The following is a 23,528-nucleotide window of genomic DNA, read 5'->3' as shown; positions in this document are numbered from 1 at the left end:
TCCTGTAATAAAGAAATGAGAAAGAAAAATGAAAATTGAATAGACGGACCAGCAAACAGACTGAAATACAATTGAAATTACATCGTTTTCCCCTAAAAGTCAAACTTTGAAGCATTTTGTAGTCTGTAAACTAAGCAGGCGGAGAGTCTTGAGATGTTCCTGAAGTGTGAGGTTGGCCCAGTTGGGCTGGGCTTAGTGTAACAGCTCCATTCTCCACTAGATGGCGCTATTAGCTTACTGGGGTGGATTGTTGTGGGGCTTGTAGGCATGTATACTCATGTGCGGGAGAGGTGAGAATGCGTCACTCAGCTACCCTGTCTCTAGTATCAGAACTCTGTGCTCTTCCTGATCAGCAATCACGCACCTGTCCTTTGTCTTCAGCTTCCACCTGCCCCCTGCTTTTACACTGTCTGTGACCAAACTGTCAGGTTCCCAGGCGGCACCTCCCTCCTGAGTTTTCTGTCAGATGCAGCTGTGTTTCCCGACCCCTCACTCTGAGGGACTGCAACTGACCTGCTCAGACCTCCTGCGGGAGAGTCTCACTGAGCAATGGCCAGATGCCGGCCACACCCAGGAATGTTTGCAGGAACTTGCTGCCACTGATGCCCAGATACTGCTGCTGGGTACAAACCCGCCTCAGAAAAAGTTCATAGGATCATGTAGCAGCAGTGTTTAAGGGATTATGGAAGATCACAACACACATCTAGTGCCAGGCTTCACAAACCTTAACGACCTTGTTCCAGCACCAGTGAATGTGGTTGTTCAGTGATTGTGGAACTTTTGCCTGCGGGGTGGCCATACAGCCTTTACCAGATGTCTTCCCAGCAGGGGAACTGCCTCTCCTGTGTAGCCTGAGGATCCCCGGATCTCACTCTTCTCCTGGGGATTTGCCCTTCCCACCAGAGCACCACCAGGTACTGAGCTGCAGTGTTTCAGACTCTGCAGTCCCCCTCTTTGTAGAGTCTTAATGGAATTTACACCCTTTGCTTTCTCCTTTCTCCCTTTTTAGTTCAGTTCCTGTGGCTGTTTCCTCTTTTCCACTTTCTCTCCAGCTGCTTTGGGGGGTGGGGCGTGGGGGGTGCTTTTCCTGTACTCTCCCCCTGTCTCTGTTCTCTCTCCACAAGCGAAAACAGCTCCCTGCCTTCTGTGGCTTCTCTTTCCCCTCAGTTCTCCTCCCCACGCCATGTACCTGCTGAATTTTGTTGTGCAGATTGTTATGTTAATCCTCATTCACTTTTCTAGGTGTGCAGGATGGTTTAGTGTTGATCTGGCTGTATTTCATGGATATGAGACACAAAAAGACTTCCATGCTGTTCTGCCATCCTGGCTCTTCCCTTAGCATCCAACTCTTGATTTGGGTTCAGGTCATGATCTCATGGTCATGAGATCGAGCCCTGTGTTAGGCTTTGTGCTGGCTTAAGATTCTCTTCCTCCCCTTCTGCCCCTCCCTCCTCATTTACTCTAGTATATATAGATATATATATTACATATTACCAAAAAATGTTAACCGTCATCTAAGCTTTCAGTAGGTTGTAGTATTTTTGCTGTTGGAGGGCCTTGCCTCCATGTTTATGGCTGCTGATTGATCAGGGTGGTGGTTGCTGAAGTTTTGGGTGGCTGTGGCAAATGTCTTAAAATAAGACAATGAAGTTTGCCACGTCAATGAACTCTTCCCTTCATGTGATACTGTTTGGTAGCATTTTACCCACAGTAGAACTTCTCTCAAAATTGGAGTCAGTCCTCTCAAACCTTGCCTCTGCTTTATTTTATCTACTAAGTTTATGGAATATTCTAAAATCATTTGTTGCCATTTCAGCAATCTTCACCAAGAGTAGATTCCATCTCAGGAAACCACATTCTTTGCTGATTTATAAGAAGCAACTCCTCATCTTTCCAAGTTTTATCATGAGAATGCAGCATTTCAGTCACATCTTCAGGCTGCACTTGGAATTCTAGTTCTCTTGCTCTTTCTACCACATCTGCAGTTACTTCCTCCACAAAGTCTTGAACCCCTCAAAGTCATCCATGAGGATTGGAATCAACCTTTTCCAAACTCCTGTTAGTATTGATATTTTGATGTGTTTCCTTGAATCATGAGTGTTCTTAATGACATCTAGAGTGGTGAATTCTTTCCAGAAGGTTTTTAATTGATTTCGCCCTGAACCATCAGAGGAATCACCATCTATGGCAGCTATATCCTTACAAAATGTTTTTCTTAAATAATAAGACTTGAAAGTCAAAATTACTTCTTGATACATGGGCTGCCAAATGGATGTTGTATATCTCCATGAGAGCTGTTGGGTGACCAGGTGCATTGTCAATGACCAGTAATATTTTGAAGGGAATTTTCTTTTCTGAGCAGTAGGTCTCAATAATAGGCTTAGAATATTCACTGAATCATGTTGTTAACAGATGTGCTGTTATCCAGGCTTTGTTCTATTGACAGAGCACAGGCAGAGTAGATTTAGCATAATTCTTAAAGGCCCTAGGATTTTTTGAATGGTAAATGAGCATTGGCTTCAACTTAAAGTCACCAGCTGCATTACCTCTTAAAAAAAGAGTCAGTCTATCCATTGAACCTTTGAAGCCAGGCATTGACTTCTCTCTAGCTATAAAGTCCTGGATGGCATCTTCTTCCAATAGATGATGTTTCATCTACACTGAAAATCTGGTGTATGGTGTAGCCATCTTCATTATCTTAGCTAGACATTCTGGGTAATTTGTTGCAGCTTCTACATTAGCACTTGCTGCTTTACCTTGTACTTTTATGTTATGGAGATGGCTTCTTTCCTTAAACCTCATGAACCAACCTCTGCTATCTTCAAACTTTTCTTCTGCAGTTTCCTCACCTCTCTTAGCTTTCATACAATTGAAAAGAGTTAGGGCCTTGCACTGGTTTAGGCTTTGACTTAAGGGAACGCTGTGGCTGGTTTGATCTTCTATACAGACCACAATTTCCCCATATCAGCAATAAGGCTGTTTCACTTCATCATCCATGTACTTAACTGGAGTAGTACTTTTAATTCCCTTCAAGAACTTTTCCTTGCATTCACACCTTGGCTGTTTGGTGTAAGACACCTAGCTTTTGGCATATCTTGGTTTCAGCATGCCTTCCTTCCTGAGCTCTTCCTTTTACTTGAACATGTAGAGGCCATCACAGGATTATGAATTGGCCTAATTTCAATAGTGTTGTGTCTCAGGGAATAGGGAGGCCTGAGGAGATGAGGGAGAGACGAGGGAATGACTGGTCAGTGGAGTAGTTAGAAAACACACAACATGTACCAATGAAGTTCACCATCTTACATACGAGTGTGATTTGTGGCACTCTAAAACAATTAAAATAACATCAAAGATTACTGATCACAGATCACCATAGCAAATATATTAATAGCCAAAAATCATAATGAAATGTTGCAGGAATTACAAAATGTGACACAGAGACATGAAGTGAGCAAGTGCTGTTGAAAGATGGCACAGATAGGCTTGCTTTCCACAAACTTTTAATTAGTAAAAAAACACAGTATCAGTGAAATCAATGAAGTGAATAAAACATGGTATTCCTGTAGATAAATGGGTATCTGATGCCCTGAGAAATGATGTGACTTGTTTCACATCACATGGCTATGGCCAGGGCAGTGATGAGGAATAAATGTCTTTCAGAAGGAGAAGGTAGAGACAAGGGAGAAACTTCCCTTGGACTGAGGACCCCAGAACCAAGGGATTCCAGAGCAGAGAGTGGTGGTAGCATTTACTGTGTCCCAGGGATTAAAAAAGAAAGAAAAGAAGGGGATGGGAGGAAACTTTGGAATTCTCTCAAGAATGAAGAAGTAGAAGGAGGACCAAGGATTTGAGCACTTTGTGTGGGATTGTCCTGTTCCAGAGAGAGATCTTGTCCCTGGACTATAGTACATTTCCCCACCTCAGGCCCATGACAGACTCCCTCTCGTCTTTCATGAAATAATCTTCAGTGTGTTTTACAACCTGCCTTGTTCCAAAAAAGAATGACGGTATACTTGGAAAAAATACTTAAGGGGGGAGTTTATGTAGAGTTGCATGTTTTCAAAAGATTACCTATGCATGTCCTTATTATTGCTCTTGTTTCCTGTTTAAGTATTAGTGACCTTTATTCAGTGCAAGGATGGGCAGCTGAAGTTTTTTGGCTGGTGTTGAATGCTGCCATGTTAGAACTTTGGAACCATCAGAACTAGAAGTAAAAAAGCCTTATTATTAAAATATTACACATTTTGTCCCATGTAATAACATGTTAATATGTCTGAGAGTTGAGAGTTTGATTTTGAAATAATTTTATCCTGATTACCACTTTGCCTTAGAATTCTGAAAAGATTAAAATAGCTGCTACCTGGGAAATATAGACATAAATTCTTAGTGTGTAAACTGCGTAAAATATTCTAGTCAGTTATCAACAAGCTGATATCTAATATTTGCAGACATATTCTTTATCAAAGACTGTGCTGTATTGCTGATAGCACATAATTTTTAAAAACATACCACGATTAGAAATGTTGGCAGATCTTGGATAAATAATTCTCTTGAGAGATTTCAGTGATTGACTTTTAAATTTATAAGAATGTGGTTATTGTCTTAAGTTGCCCACTAATACAGTATTTTGTCAGATATTAGTATAATGTTGGTGTAGGGAGTTCTTATGCCACTCTCCCCTTACTATTGAAAGTAACCTGTCACTGAGATTGTGTCTTTAGGTAATCCTTTCTCAAATTGAAGATTTAAACACCTCCCACCAAGTGTATGGAGTATAAATTTACATAAAATACTGTGACTCAAGAAAACATTGAAAAAAATTGTTTTCAAGAGGTAATTTAATTTAGCCCCTTGTGGCAAACATTATGGGTTGGCTGCCCCATCACCATTCTCATCTTTCTCCTTCACCTTCTCTCAGCTCTTTTTGCTGGCAGGAATGGCCACATGCATGACACACATGTGGTCAGTGAAGGGGAAGTTAGAAGTTCACTGAGAATTTCCTGGAAACCTTTTGCTTTTGATTTTCTGATAAGAAGGAACAGATGATTGGCACTGTTCCTAGTCTACATCCTTCTTTTTGTCTTGTTGTCTAGAGCCTTTTGATCATGAATTACACTTGAAGAAATAAAGAGTCTGAAATGAAAAGTTTGGGTTTCTGATAGCATAGTCTTGTACCTGACCAGTTCTAGGAAGTGCCTACCTCTTAAGAGAGAAACAATAATCTGTTTGATTAAGCCACTACAAATTAGACTTTCTGTTACATTCCCAACTGAACCAACATATACTTTATTTCATACTTAGACTGAATTTCATTTTACTCTCTAAAAATTCTATTTTCTTTGAAGTCTTTTTTGGGGGATTCAAACTATATGTTTATTATTTTAAAATTCAAGTAAAGATAGATATCAGCAAGATGGGATACTGGGGTGCTCTAGGCCCTCATTCCTCCCATAAATATCAATTTAACAACTACAGACTAAATTAACTTTATAGGAGCTCTGGAAACCAGAGATCTGTAGCATTCAACCTAATACACATTCAAGAAAGCCATAATCAAAATTATAGGAAATTTTGTTACCTTTTTGTTGCCTCTGCACCATCCCATCCCTGGAGTGGTACAGGGCAGATGGGAGGAAGTGGCTCAATTCCTTGCTCCCTCCCTTGGGACAGAAAAGACAAGGTAGAGCTAATCTTCAGTATTCTGGCCTATCTCGGTTCCCCAAGGATTGGTTTCTCTCTTGCCTGACTTAGAGTACAGACTAGGATGTTTGCTAATAGCTTGGATCTCAGACTGAAGGCTGAGAAAGGCAGTGGTAGGCACCATGGCACTTGAAAGTTGCAGGGGGATTGTAGACCTACAGATGCATGGGACAAGAAATTATGGACAGAGGAATACAGTACAACATTTAATGTCTCAAGAGTAAGCTGGGGTGAGGCTCTGGAAAATTAAGACATGTAAAAGCAGTCAGGGGAAATTGGGAAAAGAAAAAGCACACACACAGTCCCAGACAGGACTTATGCCTAAAAAAGACCCGAGAAGACCTTAGGCCTATACCCAACACTGTTCCCAAGGTCCCAGAGGACTGCTAATTAATGAAGGAGATCTTCCATACCAATCTGCAAGGACTAGGAAAGGTGACTGTTTTTTCAAATAATAAATTTTCAGCCAAAAATTACAAGGCATACAAAGAAACAGGAAACATGGCCCATTCAAAACAAAACAAAATGAATCTTGAGAAAATATCCCTAAAGAAACATGCAGTAGATTCTCTCAGCAAAGACTTTAAAACTACTGTCTTGGGGCACCTAGATGGTACAGGTGGTTAAACATCTGACTCATGATATTGGCTCAGGTCATGATCTCATGGTTGTGACATCGGGCCCCGCGTTGGCCTCCATGCTGAGCAGAGAGCCTGCTTGGGATCCTCTCTTTCTTTTTCTCAAATAAATAAACTTAAAAAAAAATTGTAAGGCAACTGCCTTATATATCCTCAAAGAGCTAAAAGAAAACACAGAACCAAAAGAAATCAGGAAAACTATGAAAAAGTGAAAATTTCAACAAAGAGGTAGAAATTATAAAAAGAACCAATTAGAAATTCTGGAGCTGAAAAATACAATAACCGAGTTGAAAAAGCACTAGACAGCTTCAACAGATTCAAACAGGCAGAAGAAAGAGTCAGTGAACTTAAAGATAGAGCATTTGAGGAACCCCTGGGTGGCTCAGTTGGTTAAGTGTCCCAACTTTGGCTCAGGTTATGGTCTCATGGTTCATGGGTTTGAGCCCCTCATCGGGCTCTGCGCTATGTGGAGCCTGCTAGGATTTCTCTCTCCCTCCCTTTCTGCCTCTTCCCTGCTCATGTGTTTGCGTGCACTCACTCTCTCTCTCTCTCTCTCTCTCTGTCTCTCTCTCTCTCAAGAAATAAATAAAAACTTAAAAAAATTTTTTTTTAAAAAAGACGCATTATTGAGACTGAGGAGTAAAAAGAAGAATGAAGAAAAAGGAACAGAGCAGGGCCTAAAGGACTTACGAGACATCATTAAGTAAATCAATATACACATTATGGTAGCTCCAGAAGAAGAGAGAGAAAAGAGTAGAATAATCTGCCTCTTCGTAATCTATTTGAAGAAATAATGGCTGAAAACTGATCAAATTTGAGGAAGGACATGGTTTTACAAATCTAAGACGTTCACCAAATTCCAGAGCTCGGTGAACTTCAGGATAAACTCAAAGTGCCTACAGTAAAGACACATGGTAATTATATTGTCAAAAGTCAAAGAGAGAATCTTGAAAGCAGCAAGGGAAAATGTGATGTATACATAAAATGGAATATTATTCAGCTTTAAAAAGGAAGGAAATTTTGATACCTACTACAACCTGGATGAACCTGGAGGACATTATGTTAAGTGAAATAAGCCAGATATAAAAAAACAAATATTACATGATTCTACTTACACAAAATACCTAGAATAATCAAATCTATAAAGAGAGAAGTAGAATGTTGGTTGCCAGGAGCTGAGGGAACACATGGAGGTGGGTGTTAGTGTTTCATGGGTGCAGTTTCTGTTAGGAAAAATGGAAAATTTCTGGAGATGGATGTCTGCACAACAATGTGAATGTATTTAACTAACAAACTCTACACTTAAAAATGGTTAAAATGTTGTTTTATGCATATTTAACCACAACCTAATATTAAATATGAATAAACTTTTAGAACTAAAGGAAAAAATCAAGTTAAGAAGTGTAGAAAGCGTGTTGTTGTTGTTGTTTAAGCATCACCATAAACTTTACCATTTAGAAATGACCATCAGGGTGCCTGGGTGGCTCACTTAAGCATCTGTAGCTGTTGATCTCAGCTCAGGTCTTAAGTTAAAGCCCTGTCATTGGGCTCCACGCTGGCTGTGGAGCCTACCTTAAAAAACAACAACAACAAAAAAAAACACCATCATTAATATTAAGTAAATGTTATTTCGGGCACCTTTCTGTTGTTATGTACATGTGAAAAATGGATGAATGGATAAGCAGATGGAAATACTTTTACAGAAATGGGATTTATTATACATGTTACTTAATGAAATCTATTTTTTTCAAGTTTTTATTTAAATTCCAGTTAGTTAAGGGGTGCCTGGGTAGCTCAGTTGGTTAAGCATCTGACTTTGGCTCAGATCATGATCTCACAGTTTGTGATTTCAAGCCCTGTGTCAGGCTCTATGCTGACAGCTCACAGCCTAAAGCCTGCTTCGGCTTCTGTGTCTCCCTCTCTTTCTGCCCCTTCCCCGCTCATGGTCTGACTCCCTCCCTCCCTCCTTCTCTCTCTCTCTCTCAAAAATAAACATTAAAGAAGGCAGAAGATGGCGGTGTAGGAGGACGCTGGGCTCACCGCGTCCTGTTGATCACTTAGATTCCACCCACATCTGCCTAAATAACCCAGAAAACCGCCAGAAGACTAGCAGAATGGATTCTCTGCAGCCAAGCGTAGACAAGAAGCCCACGGAAGAGGGTAGGAAGGGCGGAGAGGCGGTGCGCGCTACATGGGCTGGCGGGAGGGACTCGGGGTGGAGGGGCATCCCACTGGCAAAGCAGAGCCCCGAGTCTGACTTGCAAAAGCGGAGGGGCCAGACGGAGTGTGTTCTGACAGCAAGCAGGACTTAGCATCTGGAAGGTTATAAGTTAACAGCTCTGCTCAGAGAGCGGGAGGGCTAGTGGACAACAGGAGGGAGAGTTGTTGAGCCCCAGACGACAGAGCTCAGCTTGGCAGGGAACAAAGGCGCTCGCCAGCGCCATCTCCCTCGCCCATCCCCCAGCCAAAATCCCAAAGGGAACCACTTCCTGTCAGGGAACTTGCTTGCACCTGGCAAACACCCAACGCTGTACTTCTGCGGATCCATCCCTCCGGTGGCAGATCTGACTCCCTCACGGTGCTGCAGGGCCCCCCCCCCCCGAAGTGGATCACGGAAGGATAAGCGAGCTGAGCCTGCCCCTCCCGCCCCTGTGCACCTTACGATCCACCCCAGCTAATACACCAGATCCCCAGAACCACAAGCCTGGCAGTGTGCAAGTACCCCCGACAGGGGCCACACCACTGTACAGTGAGTCTCGCACCTAGGAGAGGGGAAGAGAAGTTACACACCTGTCAGACTGTGGCTGCAGCAGTGGGCTGGGGGCAGACATCAGGTCTAACTGCAGCCCCGCCCACCAACACAAGTTATTCAAGACAGCACAGGGGAAGTGCCCTGCAGGTCCCCACCACTCCAGGGACTATCCAAAATGACGAAATGGAAGAAATCCCCTCAAAAGAATCTCCAGGAAGTAGTGACAGCTAATGAACTGATCAAAAAGGATTTAAACAATATGACAGAAAGTGAATTTAAAACAATAGTCATAAAATTAATCGCTGGACTTGAAAACAGTATAGAGGACAGCAGACAATCTCTTGCTACAGAGATCAAGGGACTAAGAAACAGCAGGAGAGCTAAAAAATGCTATAAATGAACTGCAAAATAAAATGGAGGTGACCACAGCTCGGATTGAAGAGGCAGAGGAGAGAATAGGTGAACTAGAAGATAAAATTATGGCAAAACAGGAAGCTGAGAAAAAGAAAAAAATCCAGGAGTATGAGGGGAGAATTAGAGAACCAAGTGATGCACTAAAGAGAAATAATCTATGCATAATTGGTATTCCAGAGGAGGAAGAGAGAGGGAAAGGTGCTGAAGGGGTACTTGAAGAAATCATAGCTGAGAACTTCCCTGATCTGGGGAAGGAAAAAGGCATTGAAATCCAAGAGGCACAGAGAACTCCCTTCAGACGTAACTTGAATCAATCTGCACGACATATCATAGTGAAACTGGCAAAATACAAGGATAAAGAGAAAATTCTGAAAGCAGCTAGGGATAAACATGCTCTAACATATAATGGGAGACCGATAAGATTCGTGACTGATCTCTCTACTGAAACTTGGGAGTCCAGAAAGGAATGGCAGGAAATCTTTAATATGAACAGAAAAAATATGCAGCCGAGAATCCTTTATGCAGCAAATCTGTCATTTAGAATAGATGGAGAGATAAAGGTCTTCCCAAACAAACAAAAACTGAAGGTATTCATCACCACTAAACCAGCCATACAAGAGATCCTAAGGGGGATCCTGTGAGACAAAGTACCACAGACGTTGATACAGGCATGAAACCTACATACATCACAATGACTCTAAACCCATATCTTTCTGTAATAACACTGAATGTAAATGGACTAAATGCACCAACTAAAAGACATAGGGTATCAGAATGGATAAAAAAACAAGACCCATCTATTTGCTGTCTACAAGAGACTCATTTTAGACCTGAGGACACCTTCAGGTTGAAAGTGAGGGGATAGAGAACTATTTATCATGCTACTGGAAGTCAAAAGAAAGCTGGAGTAGCCATACTTATATCAGACAAACTAGACTTTAAATTAAAGGCTGTAACAAGAGATGAAGAAGGGCATTATATAATAATTATAGGGTCTATCCATCAAGAACTGGCAATTATAAATGTCTATGCGCCAAATACGGGAGCCCCCAAATATATAAAACAATTACTCACAAACATAAGCAACCTTATTGACAAGAATGTGGTAATTGCAGGGGACTTTAATACTCCACTTACAGCAATGGATAGATCATCTAGACACACGGTCAATAAAGAAACAAGGGCCCTGAATGATACATTGGATCAGATGGACTTGACAGATATATTTAGAACTCTGCATCCCAAAGCAACAGAATATACTTTTTTCTCAAGTGCACATGCAACATTCTCCAAGATCATATACCGAGTCACAAACAGCCCTTCATAAGTATATAAGAATTGAGATCATACCATGCATACTTTCAGACCACAATGCAATGAAGCTTGAAATCAACTACAGGAAAAAGTCTGGAAAACCTCCAAAAGCATGGAGGTTAAAGAACACCCTACTAAAGAATGAATGGGTCAACCAGGCAATTAGAGAAGAAATTAAAAAATATATGGAAACAAGCGAAAATGAAAATACAACAATCCACACGCTTTGGAATGCAGCAAAGGCAGTCCTGAGAGGAAAATACATTGCAATCCAGGCCTATCACAAGAAACAAGAAAAATCCCAAATACAAAATCTAACAGCACACCTAAAGGAAGTAGAAGCAGAACAGCAAAGACAGCCTAAACCCAGCAGAAGAAGAGAAATAATAAAGATCAGTGCAGAAATAAACAATATAGAATCTAAAAAAACTGTAGAGCAGATCAACGAAACCAAGAGTTGGTTTTTTGAAAAAATAAACAAAACTGATAAACCTCTAGCCAGGCTTCTCAAAAAGAAAAGGGAGATGACCCAAATAGATAAAATCAGGAATGAAAATGGAATTATTACAACCAATCCCTCAGAGATACAAGCAATTATCAGGGAATACTCTGAAAAATTATATGCCAACAAACTGGACAACCTGGAAGAAATGGACAAATTCCTAAACACCCACACACTTCCAAAACTCAAACAGGAGGAAATAGAAAGCTTGAACAGACCCATAACCAGGAAAGAAAATGAATCAGTTATCAATAATCTCAACAAATAAGAGTCCAGGACCAGATGGCTTCCCAGGGGAGTTCTACCAGACGTTTAAAGCAGAGATAATACCTATCCTTCTCAAGCTGTTCCAAAAAGTAGAAAGGGAAGGAAAACTTCCAGACTCATTCTATGAAGCCAGTACTACTTTGATTCCTAAACCAGACAGAGACCCAGTAAAAAAAAGAGAACTACAGGCCAATATCCCTGATGAATATGAATGCAAAAATTCTCAATAAGATACTAGCAAATCGAATTCAACAGCATATAAAAAGAATTATTCACCATGATCAAGTGGGATTCATTCCTGGGCTGCAGGGCTCGTTCAACAGTCGCAAATCAATCAACGTGATACATTACATTAATAAAAGAAAAGATAACCATATGATCCTATCTATCGATGCAAAAAAAGAAGCATTTGATAAAATCCAGCATCCTTTCTTAATAAAAACCCTCGAGAAAGTCGGGATAGAAGGAACATCCTTAAACATCATAAAAGCCATTTATGAAAAGCCCACAGCTAACATCATCCTCAATGGGGAAAAACTCAGAGCTTTTCCCCTGAGATCAGGAACCCGACAGGGATGTCCACTCTCACGCTGTTGTTTAACATAGTGTTGGAAGTTCTAGCATCAGCAATCAGACAACAAAAGGAAATCAAAGGCATCAAATTGGCAAAGACGAAGCTAAGCTTTCACTTTTTGCAGATGACAGGATATTATACATGGAAAATCCTATAGACTCCACCAAAAGTCTCCTAGAACTGATAACATGAATTCAGCAAAGTTGCAGGATGCAAAATCAATGTACAGAAATCAGTTGCATTCTTATACACTAACAATGAAGCAACAGAAAGACAAATACAGAAACTGATCCCATTCACAATTGCACCAAGAAGCATAAAATATCTAGGAATAAATCTAACCAAAGATGTTAAAGATCTGTATGCTGAAAAGTATAGGAAGCTTATGAAGGGAATTGAAGAAGATATAAAGAAATGGAAAAACATTCCGTGCTCATGGATTGGAAGAATAAATATTGTCAAAATGTCAATACTACCCAAAGCTATCTACACATTCAATGCAATCCCAATCAAAATTGCACCAGCATTCTTCTCGAAGCTAGAACAAGCAATCCTAAAATTCATATGGAACCACAAATGACCCCGAATACCCAAAGTAATTTTGAAGAAGAAGACCAAAGCAGGAGGCATCACAATCCCAGACTTCAGGCTCTACTACAAAGCTATAATCATCAAGACAGCATGGTATTGGCACAAAAACAGACACATAGACCAATGGAATAGAATACAAACCCCAGAACTAGACCCACAAACATATGGCCAACTAATCTTTGACAAAGCAGGAAAGAATATCCAATGGAAAAAAGACGGTCTCTTTAACAAATGGTGCTGGGAGAATTGGACAGCAACATGCAGAAGATTGAAACTAGACCACTTTTTTACACCATTCACAAAAATAAACTCAAAATGGATAAAGGACCTGAATGTGAGACAGGAAACCATCAAAACCCTAGAGGAGAAAGCAGGAAAAAACCTCTCTGACCTCAGCCGCAGCAATTTCTTACTTGACATATCCCCAAAGGCAAGGGAATTAAAAGGCAAGGGAATTTTAAAAAATGAACTATTGGGACCTCATGAAGATACAAAGCTTCTGCACAGCAAAGGAAACAATCAACAAAACTAAAAGGCAACCAACGGAATGGGAAAAGATATTTGCAAATGACATATCGGACAAAGGGCTAGTATCCAAAATCTATAAAGAGCTCACCAAACTCCACACCCGAAAAGCAAATAATCCAGTGTAGAAATGGGCAGAAAACATGAATAGACATTTCTCTAAAGAAGACATCCGGATGGCCAACAGGCACATGAAAAGATGATCAACGTTGCTCCTCATTAGGGAAATACAAATCAAAACCACACTCAGATATCACCTGACGCCAGTCAGAGTGGCCAAAATGAACAAATCAGGAGACTATGGATGCTGGAGAGGATATGGAGAAACGGGAACCCTCTTGAACTGTTGGTAAGATTGCAAACTGGTGCAGCCGCTCTGGAAAACCATGTGGACGTTCCTCAAAAAATTAAAAATAGACCTACCCTGTGACCCAGCAGTAGCACTGCTAGGAATTTACCCAAGGGATACAGGAGTGCTGATTCATAGGGGCACTTGTACCCGAATGTTTTTAGCAGCACTGTCAACAATAGCCAAATTATGGAAAGAGCCTAAATGTCCATCAACTGATGAATGGATAAAGAAATTGTGGTTTATATACACAATGGAGTACTATGTGGCAATGAGAAAGAATGAAATATGGCCCTTTGTAGCAACGTGGATGGAACTGGAGAGTGTTATGCTAAGTGAAATAATTCATACAGAGAAAGACAGATACCATATGTTTTCACTCTTATGTGGATCATGAGAAACTTAACAGAAACCCATGGGGGAGGGGAAGGAAAAAAAAGAAAAAAGAGGTTAGAGTGGGAGAGAGGCAAAGCATAAGAGACTCTTAAAAAGTGAGAACAGGGGCGCCTGGGTGGCGCAGTCAGTTAAGCGTCCGAATTCAGCCAGGTCACGATCTCGCGGTCCATGAGTTCGAGCCCCAAGTCGGGCTCTGGGCGGATGGCTCAGAGCCTGGAGCCTGTTTCCGATTCTGTGTCTCCTTCTCTCTCTGCCCCTCCCCCGTTCATGCTCTCTCTCTGTCCCAAAAATAAATAAACGTTGAAAAAAAAAAATTAAAAAAAAAAAAGTGAGAACAAACTGAGGGTTGATGGGGGGTGGGAGGGAGGGGAGGGTGAGTGATTGGTATTGAAGAGGGCGTCTTTTGGGATGAGCACGGGGTATTGTATGGAAACCAATTTGACAATAAATTTCATATATTAAAAAATTTAATTAAAAAAAAAAAAAGGAAAGAGCCCAAATGTCCATTGATGGATGAATGGACAAAGAAGACATGGTATATATACACAATGGAGTATTACTCAGCGATCAAAAAGAATGAAATCTGGCCATTTGCAACTACATGGATGGAACTAGAGGGTAATATGCTAAGCGAACTTAGAGAAAGACAAATATCATATGACTTCACTGATATGAGGACGTTGAGATACAAAACAGATGAAAACGAGGGAAGGGAATAAAAATAATATAAAAACGGAGGGAGACAAAAACATAAGAGAATCTTAAATATGGAGAACAAACAGAGGGTCACTGGAGGGGTTGTGGGAGGGGGGATGGGCTGAATGAGTAAGGGGCATTAAGGAATTTACTCCTGAAATCATTGTTGCACTATATGCTAACTTGGATGTAAATTAAAAAAAGAAATTAAAAAAATTTTTTAATAAAAAAAATAAAAAATAAAAAATAAACATTAAAACAATTTAGTGTACATACTTAAATCTGTTTAAAAGGAAAGATGAAATGGATTTGAGTTATATTTTGTATCAAAAATTCCTTCTGTTAAGAACAAGGTAAAAATCCTCTCTCTCTCAAAAATAAATAAAACATGAAAAAAATTGAAAAAAAGTTAAAAAGCATTGAGTCTTTTTCTTTTTTTATTATAAAATGAAAACATAAAATTTGTCATTGTAGTCATTTTTGAATGTATACTGTGTTTTAAATACTGTTTTCAGTTTTAGACAGTATTGACTCCCAGCCAAAAAAGATGAAGACATCAGCAATAGTGCACTTTCAATCTCTCTTCCTCCATTTCTGAGTTTTTTAGTTACATTATTTTTTTTACATTATCACAGTTTATATTTTTCATTCTGTGACCACAATTTGTACATGTGCTTCATATTAGTTTTCTTATTATTTTGCTTTATTTTAATTTTAACATTCAATTATATTCACTATTCAAGTTCTTTTACTGTAACTTCTACATTTCTTTGTTCATAATTTTGAATAATCTCTTAACTGCTCCCTCCCCCATGTGTGTCCCACACTCCCCCTTCCCCAATTTAGGAAGTGCTTTGCAGAGTGCTGAGTCATTTCATGTTTGAAAATTATGGCATTTTGTACTTAACAAGATCTTGCCTGAGTAGAGTAAGTTTAGATCTCCCTTTCTTTTGTTCAAAACTTTGTAAACCATGCTTTTACTGTTGCAGAGAAGTCAGAGGACAACCTGTTTTTTTCCCTGTTAGTGGTAATTTGTTTATTGTTTTGCTTGGTTGGCTAACAATTTTATCTATGAAGTTTAGGGTATATCTTGCTGTTGAATGTTCTGAAGCAAATTTTCTTGGATCACTATTGTGCTCTTTCAATCTGCAGATCCATTTCTTTGTTCATTTAGTATTTCATATATACAGTTGATCCCTTGAAAAACACAGGTTTGAGCTGTTGTCTGTCCACTTTTTTTTTAATGTTAATTTTTGAGACAGAGTGTGAGTGGGGGAGGGGCAGAAAGGGGGTAGTTAGAGGATCTGAAGCAGGCTCTGTGCTGACAACAGCAAGCCCAATGTGGAGCTCAAAACTCACAAACTGTGAGATCATGACCTGAGCCGAAGTTGGACACTCAACCAACTGAGCCACCCAGGTGCCCCTGAACTATGCCTGTGTACTTCTATGTGGATTTTTTTTCCAATAAATACAGTAGTGTAGTATAAATGTATTTTCTCTTCCTTATGATTTTCTTAACATTTTTTTCTCTAGCTTACTTTATTGTAAGAATACAGTATGTAATGTATATAGCATACTAAGTATGTGTCAATCAACTGTTTGTTATTGGTAAGAGTTTCGGTCGGTAATATGCTGTTAATGGTTAAGTTTTGAGGAGTCAGAAGTTACACACAGATTTTTGATTGTGCAGGGGTGGTCAGCACCCCAACCCCCATGTTATTCAGCGGTCAACTGTAATATATATTATTTTATTAACTTTAACTCCTTATTTTTTAAAAATTTAATTAGTTAACATACACTGTAATATTGGTTTCAGGAGTAGAATTCAGTGATCTATCACTTACATACAACACCAGTGCTCATCATAAGTGCCCTCCTTAGTACCATCATGTATCTAGCCCATCTCCCACCCACCTCTCTCTGTCAACCCATAGTTTGTTCTCTATCATGAAGAGTCTTTGGTTTGTTTCCCTCACTTGTCCTCCCACCCCACCCCACCCCCCCCCCCCCGCCCCCGTTCCTATATATTCATCTTTTTTGTTTCTTGAATCTTATTTTGGATCTTTTTTGGTCTTCCATATATTGACTTCTTTCTGATTATTTATTTCCATCATTTTCATTTGTATTCTCTATAATTGTCTCAGATTTTTATGATAGTAATATAATTTTCAGCTGTATCATTTCAGTTTTGTGATGTTTTAAATTTATCAGTTTTTTAATGGCAGTTTAAAATTTTTGTTTTTAAAATCTTGTTTGTCATCTCTTCCTATTTTATTGATTAGCCATGTTTTTATTAGGTTAATATAGACCTCAAAACTCTTAGGAAAACTGTTCTGTTCTTTGAGCTGTGTCTTCTTTTACATTTGACTATCTTGTGCTTGTTTTGTTCCTTTCTTATTGATTGATTGATTGATTGATTGATGTAATATTTATGCCAGGTTGCCATACTGTTTCTAAATCAATCTTGTTCTTGCTTGGACTTCCTTGTCCATACTTTGTGTGTGCCCTCATAGAAGGGTGTGAGGCACTGTCTTCTTACCATCCTCTCCAAGTCCAGTTTTCTTTTCTCCTTTGAGCTACAGTTTAAAAGCCATTTTCCTTAATATATACGTTTTTTTCTGTGGCCCATGGGTGTAGTAATGACATGCTGTTAGATTATCAGGACTGTGTTCTCCCTTCTGAGATTTGGCTAAATATTTTGTTTGGGTTTATTTCACCTAATTAGGAAAGTGAGAGGTATGAGTATCCTATTCCCACAGAGAAATTCTTTTGGCTTCAGACTGGTTCCCCAGTGTAGTGTGTGCTCAGGAACATCATTTTCAAATTGACCCTGGTAACCCCTTTCTCTGTTTCCCAATCAGAAGAATGAAAACGTAACAGCTGTTTTATTTGCTCCTCTTCAGATTTGGGGGTTATTAGTGAGAATTCGCAAGATTTTGTCAACCCCAGTGTGTGATATGAAAGAAGGATGATGAAGGTATGCTAGGATTCTGGCCACACTTCTAACTCTTCTCCGCTCTAGAACTTTATGTTTTTATCCTAGACCATTTGCCAGAACTTTTTAAGTTTGTGACCTTGATTTTTGCCCCTTTCTGTTTCTGTGTTTGTGTTTGGTTGTTATAGGTAAGAGGTTTTTGAGGGGACTGGTTTTTTTTTTTTTTACAATTTTTGATCAATACGACTAGGTATTAGGGGAGAGAAATTATCTCATTCATTATCTTTCCATTTTAATGTAGAAATCAGTGAAGACATGCTAAGTAATTTGTCCAGTGTTACATGAATTTTAGAAGACAAGTCACCTGGCGTTTTGGGCCTTCAATTTTTTTTCCCACTCTTGTACTAGCCACCTTTATTCAAATTGAAGTTCTTCTAAACTTAAAAAAATGTATTTAATTTGAACATTGTAGAATTGAAAAATGTTAAAACTGCAGAGTTTCAGTCATACAGTTAAACCTAACCCAGTACATAAAGAATTCCAGAATTTCCTTTCTCTTTATTTTATGGCTTTCTCATAGGTTTAAGAGTGACTGGAAATCAAACCAGTGAATCTCTTTTACTTTTAAAAGATCTGTACAAGCTTCACATTTTAAGTATGCTGATGTATTAAAGTTTTTGGATGGTCTTTTTTTTTTTCCATTATAGAAGTCATACAAGGAAGTTCACTTTTATTTGGCAATATTTACTTGGGGCTTTTAGTTATAGCCCTTAAATGTGTGTGCTTTGTTCATTCCAAGACTTGATTTACATTTACAGTGTAGTAAAATAAAGGAAGATACACTCTTTCATGCCTTTACACTACCCACCCCCCAAGCAGTTGAAAATCTGCATAGAACTTCTAACTAACTCCCCTAAAACTTAACTACTAATAGCCTACTGTTGACTGGAAGTCTTACAGATAATGTAAGCAGTTGGTTAACACGTAGTTTGTATGTTATATGTATTATGTGCTGTATTATTACAATAAAGTAAGCTAAAGAAAAAAATGTTACTAAGACTATCATAAGAGAAAATACATTTATAGTACTGCACTGTTTATTGAAAAAAAATTGTGTGTAAGTGGACCTGTGTAGTTCAAATCCGAGTTGAAGGGTCTACTATACAAAAAACCATTATAGTTTTCTTATGTGGTTTCTATGCTTTTAAATTGAAAACATCAATATTGTAAATTATAGGTATGTTAAGAACCCTCAGTTCTCAACCTCAGTGGTCTTTCTGGCAGTGACTTATATGATTGTTCTTTACCCATTAATTTCAAGTATATTAGCCATATATATAACTTTCCTGTTCAGAGTTGACATGAATCATATGTCTTAGGATCTGAAATAAAACTGTGTGCATTTTTTTAATGAAGCTGCTTGAAATTACAGTCAGTGTGTTTTTAATGCTATTTGTAGATTATGTGTGCTATATTTGTAACCTATATTTCATTCTTTAAGAAGATTCTGTAACTGATCCTCCCTTCCCAGGATAATAGAACTATCTTAAGAATTATGCTTGCTTGTATTTGATTCACAGTTCTTTGGATCTTCTTTTCTGGTATGTTTATATTGTAGCAGTGGAGCTTCTCCCCCACCCCCCACCCCTTTATTGGGAGCACATTTAAGAAACTCCTTATTGGAAGGTGAATTTGGCCTTGTATTTAACATTTGCAATGAAGAAAAAGTGCCATGCCTTTAACTTAATTTCTTAGAAAGATGAGTCTCACTAGCCCTAGTGTTTGTCAGCTAGTAACAGTGTGACAATGATGCAGTGATGAGAGGGAGAAAATGGGAAGGGAGAATTCAGGAAAAATTAGTTTAAATACCCAATAGAAATTGCTAAAACTTGCAATGCAAAGTAATAGTAATGCAAGATGGAATTCTGCTTCTCAAGAAATGGTATTGAGAAGGCTTTAAAAAAAGGCAAATAGCTTTTTGTAAATGATTTCCATGGAATTACAGATGAGAATTTCAAGACTTTACATATTTGCCCCAATTTTTACTAATGTGTAGACATATGTTTAAAGAGATACTTGAATAATTTGGAATTTTAAGATACTGGTTTAAAAGTGTTTACAAAAACATCTTTGTGCAGAGACGAACCTGAGAAGAGATCTCATTTTGGTTTTTTTTTTTTAATGTAATTTTATAATGTTTTATTAACTTACCTAGTGGTCAGTGGTGGGAAATATATTGGTATCTAATTAAAGTTTAGAGCAGTAAAATGCACTAAAGAGCTCTTGGTGTACCATCAGGATTATAATTCAGATCTTAATTTTAGAAGACCTCTGAGTACAAAAAGAAACAGTATTTCGACTTCAGGAAAAATTAAAAAGTGTAAAGTACCATGTTGGTGAAGGATTTTGCAGTTCTGTTAGTAACTTCCGTTGATTAGGTAGATGCATTCAGGTAACCCATAATCCTAATTAAGTATCCCCCTTAATTAAGTATCCAACATAGAAGGTACTTTGCTGAGAAATACTTGAATGACACACTCCTCCCAACCTCTCCAGTCCCCTGCTTTGAAACAGGCCTTTTAAGTTGTAAAAGAAATTAGGTAGGCTAATAAGAAAGTGTGGTTTTTAAGAAAAGAAATTTAACTTCAGTCTTTTCAGTAGCGTATAGGCACATCTCATTTTCCTCCTTTGTAAAATGGGATTACTACCGGCCAAACCTCATAAATGTATTATATGAGAACTAATTTGTAGCTGTTTCAAATCATGAAGTACACAATATCACTTTTATTTATAACTTTTATTAGATGCTTAATGTTCATTTAAGTAATTTTGATGCAAAAAGTAAAAGCATACACTTAAAAAATACCATAAGAATTTTCATATTTTTAAACAAAGCAGTTTTATAGTCTTTTAAGATGAAATACAGCTGCTCCTGTTTTTGTTTAATTTTTAAACAGAGGCTTTGGAATATTTTGTGTGAGTAGGTAACTTCTAGGAGTTCAGAAAGGTTGAAATGTTTTTTAACTAAATGCAGTGCACATTCCTGGATCAATTTTCAAAGACTGATCAAAACCTGCTGTGTTAAAATAACATATGCTGTTTTTCATCAGATTTGTTGATGATGTAAATAAGATGTGTAAATATATTAGTAAATGTTAATATTCATGTATTTTAAGTTAAGGTTATAAGATTTGTCACAATGTGATTTTTTTTAATTCACATAAAGTGAAAACAGATGTGTGTAACTATTTTGAATATTGGTTTATTAAACATTTCATATTCTTTATCAAATAAAAAAAGATTCTATAACTGAGATACACATGCATGCACACACACACATAGGCATACACACACACACACACACACACACATAACACAGGACTTGGTGAAGTCAGTTTAGTCCATACTTGGGTTAGACTGCTGTAATACTGGGGAAAGTATTACATTTTTTCTCCTACTTTTTACCACATGGTAATATGCAGAGGACACGTGACCATTGTCATCATGCTCCATTGCCAGCCTGTATCACCTCTCATCTGTTATCACAACATTCTTCTGACTTTACTAGTATGGATTTCGTTGGTTTCATTATTGAATATTTTGCTCAGTAAAGACAGTCTTTCAGGCTGTTCTCGTGGATTCAAAAATAACGATTATACAAAGCTCTCATATTTTTTTGTCCTTTGTATCTATGGACTTATTTACCTGTGTGAAATAAAGTCCTGTATTTACTGTGGTAGCCTCTGAATTTTACAGAGGCTTTTTACACGGGAATTTACCTATTTTAAAGGTGATAATGTATGGTCTAAAAATCTCTGATTTTTGCTTCTTTTCAAACCCCCCTAATTACCAATACTAGTGATGTACATCTTTTTTTTTTTAATGTTTATTTATTATTATTGAGAGACAGAGACACAGAGCGTGAGCAGGGCAAGGGTAGAGAGAGGGGGAGAACAGAACCTGAAGTAGGCTCCAGCTCTGAGCTGTCAGCACAGAGCCCGATGCGGGGCTGGAACTCACAAACTGCGAGATCATGCCCTGAGCCAAGTCAGTCACCTAACCAATTGAGCCACCCAGGTGCCCCACTAGCGATGTGCATCTTAGTATGTTTATACGTTACTGTGTTCAGCTCATAACCACTTTAGCAGAGCTTTCAGTTCTCACTATTACAGACTTTTCTGTGGCCCATATGCACAAACCTCTGCATACATCTGATTCCGACACAGGCTTAGAGGCAGAATTGCTGAATCGAAGGATATACCCTTTCAAGACTTTTGATACACATTTGCCAAGTTCTAATTATTTTATTCCTCCTAAGGTTGAATATGTTTTCTATATTTATTCTGTCACGATTGCTTGCTTGTGCCCTTTGCTCATTACTAAAAAAAAATATTAGGTCCATCTTTTTCTTACTGATTATAAAAGCTTTTTTAAAAATAGTATCAGTCTAAAAAAAAAAGTATCAATCTTCTGGCAAATATATTACAAGGGGATTTCCTCCCAATCCCTCTGCCTCAAGTTTGAGATTTCCTTTTTTTTTTTTTTTTGCTTTTAATTTTTAGAACTTTTTGCTTTTTAAGTTTTGTAATTTTTTTTTACATAGACGTGAAAAATTTTTTATTTTATAATATTTTCAGTCTTTTCACCCTTTTGCTCTTCTGTTAAAACGTTATTCCCTAGCCATTGATTATGTAAATTGTCATTAACACACAAATGAAACTCTTAAAGGTAGGGTTTTTTAAAAAATTGCTGTTCCAAAAATATTTCTTATTGCCAATTGTTTAAACTCAGTCTACTATTATGAACTTACTGAAGAAATGACTTTCCCCGGTTCTTTCAAGCATGGAATTTCTGCTAAGTGCTGACTAATGGAAGTTGGATATTAGGGAAAATAATCTTATTTTTGGTTTGCATTGTTCAACAATAGACAGTGGAGACTAATTTTTCAAGTGATGATATTTTTGCCCCAAAGTATGGAAAGAATGAAAATCCAAACCAATATTTATGAATACCCCCATATACTTCAGGTTTATTTTGTTTTTAATTTTTTTTTTATCTACTCCCTAACAGTAAAGCACTGGTAATTTGTTTTGCAGAATCTTTGCAGCCTTTCCTGGAAGCCTGTAGCAACACTTTATTTTTTCGTACTTGCTCAGTGCTGCTTCGAACCCCTAAGCTTGATCTTCAAATACTAGAAAAGCTCAGTATTATTCTGCAGAAACTTTCCAAAATCAAGTAAGATTTTTTTTATTTCTAAAATTTTGTATTGAAAGATGTATTATTGTGATGTGATATTGAGAATCATAAAATATTAATGCATGTCTAAGATACATACTCAGTAGCAGATGAGAATTGGAGTATCCATCTAGAAACATCTTGTTTCCATAGTTCATTTCTGCTAAACAAACTTTAAGTACCACAGGGTATGTAAAAATAAGAGCAGTTTTTAGCAACTAGGTGGTAGTATCAGAGTGACTTACTGCACACGGATACTCTGTAATACCACAGGTGAAAATAAAAAAGGTAATAAAAGTATATATGCAAATCCTTATTGATGTATTGAAATGAATTTAGGGAATTAGAATGAAGCAGAATTATGGGCTTGTTACGCCACTAATTTGGATTTTATTGTGAGAATTAAGGGCTTTTGCATTTCTTCTTCTTTCCCCTGATGCAAACTTCGATATAACCAGTTACTAAATTATAAATAAAGGACACAGATTTTAAGCTTTATTTTCCTAATCTTGAGGTATTTTCTGGTGTTTCTTTTGAGGCAAATTAAACACCTGTCTCATCCCATGTTTATAATGGTAAAATTTTGATTTTGGTTCAGCTCCACTGCCCCATTCCTTTCCTCTCTCCTGTGATTTGCATG

The 23,528-nt window shown here is 38.1% G+C and overlaps 1 protein-coding gene across 7 annotated transcripts in view; it reads left to right on the top strand.

The window, feature by feature from the left end:
* Nucleotides 1-23,528, top strand: part of CCDC138 (coiled-coil domain containing 138) — a 138,132-nt gene that overhangs the window by 113,024 nt on the left and 1,580 nt on the right. For 6 of the 7 annotated variants that reach the window (XM_045443732.1, XM_045443733.1, XM_045443730.1 and 3 more), the window contains one exon: nucleotides 22,750-22,888. In XM_045443732.1, coding sequence (XP_045299688.1) covers nucleotides 22,750-22,888 — 139 coding nt within the window. Of the gene's footprint in view, nucleotides 1-22,749; nucleotides 22,889-23,528 lie in introns of those variants that run through there. The other variant, XM_045443736.1, reaches the window with a different exon arrangement.

The sequence above is a fragment of the Leopardus geoffroyi genome, chromosome A3, assembly GCF_018350155.1.
Source record: "Leopardus geoffroyi isolate Oge1 chromosome A3, O.geoffroyi_Oge1_pat1.0, whole genome shotgun sequence".
Classification (NCBI taxonomy): Eukaryota; Metazoa; Chordata; class Mammalia; order Carnivora; family Felidae; genus Leopardus; species Leopardus geoffroyi.
Note: the sequence above shows the minus strand (reverse complement) of the source record. Positions and strands in the feature narration are given on the sequence as shown.